At 40.4% G+C, this 8,590-nt stretch overlaps 1 protein-coding gene across 1 annotated transcript; it reads left to right on the forward strand.

Annotated features, from left to right (window-relative positions):
- Positions 1–1,500: 1,500 nt before the first annotated feature.
- Positions 1,501–6,006, forward strand: LOC139652508 (E3 SUMO-protein ligase PIAS2-like; the record flags this gene model as incomplete). The annotated part of the gene is made up of 6 exons (XM_071529609.1): positions 1,501–1,661; positions 2,582–2,715; positions 4,251–4,437; positions 4,526–4,665; positions 4,761–4,798; positions 5,771–6,006. Coding segments are annotated over 6 exons (882 nt in total), but the record flags the coding sequence as incomplete, so codon positions are not given.
- Between the last annotated feature and the right edge of the window lie 2,584 nt (positions 6,007–8,590).

Below are 8,590 nucleotides of genomic sequence, written 5' to 3' on the forward strand. Positions count from 1 at the left end.
CTAAGGTATTCATTTCTACATTATTTAATAGTTTATAAAGATGACTATTAAATAATGTATAAATTAATACCTTAGTTAACATGAACACCATTAGTAAATGATTACCAGACACATTAGTTAACTGTTAATTAAGGGTTAGTTAATTATTAAGCTTATTAAGCATTAACTAACCCTTAACTTAGTGACCGTTATTGTAAAGTGTTACCAATTGTGCTTTAGAAGAAGTTTCAATGTCCCTTACATAACATCACATATGCTCAAAACCTGTATTTGTGCATGATTGTTTGCATTTGGGCTATGTGTTTTGGTGGCTGACCATTATAAACAGATAATAATTTCACTTTTCAATTATTTGTTTATTCACACACGTAGAAATGTAAGGGAGGGAAATAGGGCTGCACGGTTAATTGTATTCATGCAATCATATAATTAAACAATATTAATTTCACATGTAGAGGGTGAGCTGAGCAGGCTGACTGATTGCATTGCACAGAGGAGAGAAGTAGCCAGTGCTTGAACTTGAGATCTGGGATAACCAAGACTGAATGATTAACTAGCATCTTCAGCCCAAGCCTCAAGTGAGACTAGATAGACTCACTGATAACAGTGTCCAAATGGGTTATTATGTCATTTGGAACAGTGAAAAAACAGGTAAAACACAGGGTTGGTATGTAATTGTGTGAATGGACCACAATTATGTGAACTAGAATTTATAACCTCCTCCTCTCCTTGTCTCCTCTCCTCTCCTCCTCCTCTCCCTCTCCTCTCCTCTCCTCTCCTTGTCTCCTCCTCTCCTCTCCTCCTCCCCTCCCCTCTCCTCTCCTCTCCTCTCCTCTCCTTGTCTCCTCTCTCCTCTCCCTCTCCTCGCCTCTCCTCTCTCTTCTCCTCCTCTCCTTGTCTCCTCTCCTCTCTCCTCTCCTCTCCTGTCTCCTCTCCTTTCCTCTCTCCTCTCCTTTCCTCTCTCCTCTCCTTGTCTCCTCTTGTCCCTCTCCTCCTCTCCTCTCTCTCTTCCTCTCTCCTCTCCTTGTCTCCTCTCCTCTCTTGTCTCCTCTCCTCCACTCCTCTCCTTTCCTCTCTCCTCTCCTCTCCTTGTCTCCTCTCCCCTCTCCTCTCCTCTCCTCCTCTCCTCTCCTTTCCTCTCTCCTCCTCTCCTCTCCCCTCTCCTCCCCTCTCCTGTCCTCTCCTCCTCTCCTCCTTGTCTCCTCTCCTCCTCTCCTCTCCTCTCCTTGTCTCCACACAAACACACAAACCGCTCTCCAATTATAGTAGTGGGATAAACGACCAAAGTAAGATTCAAAACAAGACTGTAGCTGCAGTCCTGAAGGACCAAAGGAAAAAATCGAGATTATAAATCAGAATGAATAATTGCGATCACAGTATTTAGCTAAGCAATCAATATTATAGTCTTAGAGGGAGGCGGACAGGGAATTCAGCATAGGAGGTACCCCATTCCTTCCCAGTCCTCTGTCCTCACTCACCGCAGTGTGTTCCCTCCTCCAGCTGGGTAAGATGCGTCTGACGGTGCCGTGCCGGGCGGTCACCTGCTCGCACCTGCAGTGTTTCGACGCCGCCCTCTACCTACAGATGAACGAGAAGAAGCCCACGTGGATCTGCCCCGTGTGCGACAAGAAGGCCGCCTACGAGAGTCTCATCATCGACGGGTTAGTGGGGAAATGTCATTCAGTCCCGTCACACAAAAAACACAAGGCAATGGTTTGCTGTGAGGCAGTTGTGTGTTAATCGTTCCTTTCTATAGTATAGTATCTGTTGTGTGTGTGTGTGTGTGTGCGTGTGTGTGTAATCTTATATATAAGCATGCATGTCATTTTGTATGCATGTAGGTATGTAATTCAGTGTTCATGTGAGTACATTTGGACATGCATATATTTCTGTTTTTATGTATTGATACTAGGGCTGAACGATTTTGAAAAAATATCTAATTGCGATTATTTCGACTGATATTGCAATTGCGATATGATTTGCGATATCAGAGGGAATGATCATTTTTACATCATTATTCTCATTTTCATTGAAAAACGTATTAAAATGATTATGGTGTGATTTTTGCGGGGATCTGTACCAAACAAAGATGTTTTCTTAAGTCTGTAGAATATGATGTGTAGGCCAGGACATCTCTGCAGCACCACAATATTTACTTTAAAATGGTATTTTGACACATTTCACCTTTAACAAATATTGCGCCTCCTGTGATTTGAAAATTGCAGTAGGCCATATTGCGATTTCGATAAAATTTTGATTAATTGTTCAGCCCTAATTGATACAACAATTCATGCGCTTTCAGCTAGCCCACACATTTTCTTGTGAAACTGTATTGTCTAGTTTGGCATTAGGATTTTTAGGACCGGTGCCTACCCTTGTGGCTCTAGCATGTTTTTTGTATATATGTAATGATATGCATAGTTTACTCCGCACTTCATGTGAGGTTCTGCTGTCTTTGTGCAATGTGTCAGGACAGTGAAACTGAGCAAGTTACGAATCTGCCTGTGTGCCAGTGTCACCAAGACAAATTCCTGTACAATTACTGCATATCCGCGATAGACGTATTTTTCTGCTTGTTCAGTTTATTCATGGAGATCCTGAATGACTGCTCGGATGTGGATGAAATCAAGTTCCAAGAAGATGGGACCTGGTGTCCCATGAGACCAAAGAAAGAGGCTGTCAAGGTGTCCTCTCAGACTTTAACAAAAATTGAGAGTAAGTACAACTTTTTGATACCTGGGCAGGGTTTTCCTAGAGAATTTTTTGGAATGCACCAAAAGTGTAACTAGTGAGCGCCAAAGCCGCCAGAATGGAAGAATTTTAATTTGGTGCTGTAAAATGTGATTTAGAACCTGTTTTCAATGCGATATCCCCATGTCCTACTTTTACTCTGATTTAATGTTTTTGTAATCCTCCCCGACTGGCCTGGTCTGCATGCCCATCGCAGAGATAACCGTGGTGGACCATGAGTTTTGGGGGCCTTGGGCAGGAATAGGTCTAGGGCCCCTCCAATACCATACTAAAAAAAATAGCTGAACCTTTGAATTGTATCAATGAAGATGATACTTTCTCATTTTTTTCTCTCATTTTGTTGACAGCATACAACTATTAAACAGTGAAAAAAAAATTTAACAAAAAAATAAAATACAATTCAGTTTTCAAAATAAGGCAATTATTCGCCAGAATAATTGTTCTATTATATATTCTTGTCAGAATAATTATCAAACTAATCATTAGTTGCAGCCCTAGTTTTGGATATGCAAAGAAAGGGAGCGTACAAAATGATTTTTGTTAGTCTGCATCTATAATGTGAAGGTGGACAGGCCATGATTTACATATTCATCACATAAAGCATCACATTGCAGGAGGCTGCATATTCCTGTGGTAACTCCAGGACTGGAATTTAGTAGGGTATAAAAACTCAGTTTGACTCAATTGCAACTTTGCTTAAAGGATAAGGCTGGTGTATAATGCATTATAATGCATTGCTTACTGTCAACAAATCCTATGAAAATAACAAAATCAGCAATGATTTTGTTTTGCCATGAAGTCTTGTCCATGTAGCCGGTGCCCAATGCAGCCATGTCCCAGCAGCCATAGAACTCCATTGTACTAAAAACGATTAAAAACACATCAAAGAGCCATGCTGCTGCTCTGCAGCATATTTCATCATCATGATGCACCGGGCCAGACGACTTTTTCCTCAAACAACTTAATAAGCCGGCTGTAAACACTTTGCAATCTCAGGAAAGTAGTTCCGTAGCACTGAAAATAGTCCCCGGCATAATGAAGAATTTGTTCCCATTTTGTTCCCCCTTAATTAACAGTTTGAACACCATTAGTAAATTATACATTAGTGTAATTTACTTATTAAGCATAAATTCTCCCTTAACTTAGTGACCCGTATTGTAAAGTGTTACCATTTTGATTTATTTTAGGTTTATAAATATCATATTTGACTCAAAATTATTCAAAAATGTGTTTTATTAATTCAATAATGATGCAAGTTAATGAAGCATTCCCTTTTTAATAGCATTTGTAAAATATTTGTAATGTAAAGTCACACAATTTTTCACACAATTTTATTAGCATTCGTCACTGTAAACCAAAAAACGAGCTGTACGTCTGCTACCCTCCTGTGCGTCGGGGACGGTCACAGACTTAGACCCCCCGCACGGAATCACAAAGCTGCTATCGCCCGCTAAGAATAGTCAAGGCATCGTCACGATTGTCGAGTGTGTCCCCCGCAGCCTCTACTCCTGTGCGCCAGTGTTCGGTGGTCCCCCACTCTGCCGAGCCCAGCTCCGCCAAGAAGGCCGACGTCATCGACCTGACCCTGGAGAGCTCGTCCTCGGACGACGACGAAGAGGACGTGGACCCGCCGCACAAGAAGCGCTGCCTTTACATGTCCAAGAGCGAGGAGATGCACGGGAAGGGGTGAGTCAGCCTTTCAACCGGAACCGACAGAATCCAGTCTCCGGTTGCGTTGTTTAGACTTTCTCTCAAACCCTTTTTCTTCTCTCAGAGTGTTGACCTACCAGCCTTCCACCGTGCGCGTGCCAAATGTCCAGCCCCTGGACGCACCCTATCTGACCTCCACCCTTGCCGACTATGCAGTCCCCTTCCATCACTCCACCCTGGCCACCATCCCCACAGACATGCAGAGTGAGTCACCTGGCTAGGACCACCGGTAACACGAATCCCACGTTTGAGTGACTGTTCATAATCTGTTTTTTTTTTTTTTTTGTCTCACCTTTTAGGTCTGGATTTGTTTTCTTTAATTCAAGCAGATCCTCAGGTAATTGTATTATGGTTTATTACAGTCTCTTATTTAAAGCTGCGCTATACAAGAGTTTTATGTAGAAATCTAGCCATCTTGTCAGCCTAAATCAGGAAGTGGAGCTGTAACAGAATATATTGCATGCATTCTCAACTCTAAAATGAAAGTTATCCATATTATAGAAACAAAAGCAAAATGAGTTCATAACCTTGTCACTGTAGTAGTAGTAGTCATTTATTTTGGTCCTTTTTAACAATTTTCCAAAATGTATGTATATAGAAATAAATAAATAACAATAAGGCATTAAATGAAATGGAAAACAAAAAAAATGACCGAAAAGGTGTAGGCTGAAGCTTTAGCTTATTATGCCTACCCTTTTTACATGATATTCTAAGATAAAACAAAACAGAAGCAAAAACATAAACAGACAAAAACAAAAAGTTCCAAACGTTTCATACACAATAATGATCATACCTCAGTTTTATATTCATTTACCACCTTATTTTTAAATTTTTTTTTTTAAATTTGCAAATTGAACTACACATTTTTAATTCGTTGTCACATCTATTCCACAAGTTTACCCCTTTGATAGATATACATCTGTTTTTTTTATATTTGTCCTTACCCTTGTTTTTTTAAACATACCGATTCCCCTAAGTTCATACTGGCTCTCTCTAAATTTCAAACAACCTCTGAATACAATTAGGAAGTAAATTATTTTGTGCTTTGTACATTATCTGTGCAGTTTTAAGATCAGCTAGATCACAAAATTTGAATACATGTAAATTTGTAAAAAGTGTGTTGGTTGGTTCATAATAATCTGATCGATTTACAATTCTTATAGTTTAGAACTCTTATAACTGTCGAGGATAGCCATAACATGGGGTAGGAGGAATCATTTTAGCAGTCCTTAGACACTTTTCAGGACTTCATTGACGTTGAAGCGTAGTCTTTCATCCCCCCCCCCTTTCCCTCGCCTTTCCTCCCCAGCATTACCGGGCGCCCATGTTCCTGGACAACCTGACCAGCAGCCTGCAGAGCGCAGCCGCCGCCAGCACCAGCACAGCCCTGGTCTCCTCCTCCAACAGCCACTACGAAGCCAGCGCCCACGCCGCCGGCTCCAACCACGAGACCCGGGTCATCACGGGGGGCGGCGGGGGCGGCGGAGGGGGCGGCGCCGGCAGCATATCGGATATCATTTCCCTAGACTGAGCCGCGTCTCACTGGACCTTAACAGGCCTCGTTTTGTTTGATGTCCATTTCAGTCCAGGCAAACCGACCCGTTCAGGTTTGCATAAAAGCAGCAGAATTGGTATACATGTTCACTTTGATGCCCTGAATATTTTCAGAATGGGAATAATGGCACCGATCAGCTGTGGCGGCCACTTTTCCTTCTGCCATTGCAGCAAATGGGGTTTCCTCCGTATCGGTCTACCTGACCATGATAGGATTGACAAATGTAGTTAGATCTTTGAAACAACAAATCTTCAGGACAAAGTTGACTAATCTCAATTTCACCAATTTATTCTGGCCATGTCAACAAACATGCTAACGTTTCGGCCTAGTGGCCTTCATCAGAGCATGCTCTAGGCCGAAACATGGCCAGAATAAATTGGTGAAATTGAGATAAGTCAACTTTGTCCTGAAGATCTGTGTGTGTGCTACCTTTTTACCTTTGGGTATTCAACGTAGGATTGACAAAGAGTTTGATGGCAAAGGAATACAATAGTACTAAGGAAAACACCACTGTTCAGATCATCATATAATGGCAAATTCAATGATATTGTGAAGTAATACAATGAAATTGCAATTTTAAGAGAATTGAGAACATTGGCATTTTACTATCTATGACAATCAGACATTTGGGAAAATTACAATGTTCTCAGTTCTCTTAAAATGTCAGTTTCATTGTATTTCATTACACAGTATCATTGACTTCTCCATTACATGATGATGTGAACAGCAGATATCTCTGGTAATGGCAGAAAGATAAATGGCTGCCATGACTGATCGGTACCATTTTTTGGAGTTGCTCCCAATTCTGGAAATATTTAGGGCATTGAACTGGTAATGTATACCAATTTTGGTATACAACTTGGCATCAACTCTTAACAGTTTGGCCTATTTCTGGCCTATTTCACCCGGACTGTTTGCTTCATCTGCGTTGGTGTGTGATAGATGGAACAGAGCAAGGACAAGACTGTTAGAAGAGCTTGGACTCACTGCTCTCAGCAGACCGGCTTTCATATCACATCCATGCAGGTGAACGACTGGTTAAAAAGAGGAAGCCCTTCTTTGAGAAATTGTTTGGACTCACGCACACACTGCTGATGAGGCTAACCTCTTCATACGTCCTACAGGGGATGGGACTGTTGTTTTTCTGTCACTTTTTACTGTACCTGTGTTGGCTGTGACCAGCCCTCACTTTGCCTTTCAAATGGACAAACTGAAACATGGAAGGCAGCAAGATAATTAAAATGTTTTCATTGATTATAATAGCTGTCAGTCAATACCCTGATGGGGTTTATCACGAGGCAGCTTTTTTGTTATACTAATGTAAGAAAATTCATGTTCCTTTCTAATTCAGTCACAGCAATAATAGTTTATTTAACTAGTGTTAACAGAGTTGTAATTGTAGTTAAAATAGTCCAATTTGCCCTTGCCACTCTCCCAGAATTGGTGCATCATGAAAAAAAAATCATCTTTTGATCAGCTGTAATGCCCATTTTCACTTGGAATGATATAGCCTTCTAGCTTAACACTAGCTCTTAGGGACGGGACGATATATCGAAATTCAATATATCGCAATACAGAAATGTGACAAAACGTATCGTGGAACAGAAAATTGAATCATGATATTCGCTCCATTTTATTCTGCTGTAATAATTACAAATGAGGCGGCTTGCCCATCATAATTTCATAAGCTCTCCATCCAATTATATTATTTGTACTTTGTAATGACATTTTTAAATTGTTGTTTACAGCAAGCCAGTGCCATCGCTAGAAAGATTTGTGTCTCAGAAATAAACATAATTCTGCACAGTCAGACTTTGTAGTGATTCAACTTTTATTTATTACATCGTATCGTGAGATAAGCATATCGTCCCATCCCTACTAGCTCTGAATTCATTTCTTTTTTTTTTGTATGTTAAGTTTACTGGGTAATCTGTATTGCCACCATGCCAACAAAGATTGTTACCATGTTTTTTTTTTTACAGGAATAGGCTTAATTCTTGGCAAGTAAACTCTGAAATGAACTTAGCAAAAGAAGCTTCTTCTTTGTCCAGTATCAGTGTGCTATGGTGCATCAACTTTTGAGATCATGCTAAGCAAGCTTTTACCACTTAAGTGTTGGCATGCACTGTAGCAAACAGAAACCTGACAAAGGTGAGACTGTTACCAATCTTCCTTTTGCATACTGTTAAATTAATCAAAGAGCTTATTTGTCTATAAGTTGGTGTAAGTTTAAATGAAACTTAAAGCAACTTAATGCTTAATGCTAAGGTCATGTTAACAGGATCTTAGTCCCTTGAGTGAATATTTAAGTGTCTCTCTTCAACTGCAAGCAGACCTGGCCGATGTGGATCCAAGGGATTCTGTATCTGTTGTGTTGTTTTGGACTTGATACCCTTCATACCTTGTTGACTTTAAAACCTTTGATCAAAATCACTTGGACATTTCACTTTTGCCATCATGTAAACAAAGACTCAGAGAAAAGTGCTCAATTTTATTTGCTGTTTAGAATTATGATGGCACAGGAAGGTTTATTACAAAGTTGTCATTTTTTTTCCTGTATCTGTAAACTTCATA

The sequence above is a fragment of the Centroberyx affinis genome, unplaced genomic scaffold, assembly GCF_046629955.1.
Source record: "Centroberyx affinis isolate AG114_WGS23_722 - 3 ecotype Tasmania unplaced genomic scaffold, CSIRO-AGI_Caff_v1 ptg001807l_1, whole genome shotgun sequence".
Classification (NCBI taxonomy): Eukaryota; Metazoa; Chordata; class Actinopteri; order Beryciformes; family Berycidae; genus Centroberyx; species Centroberyx affinis.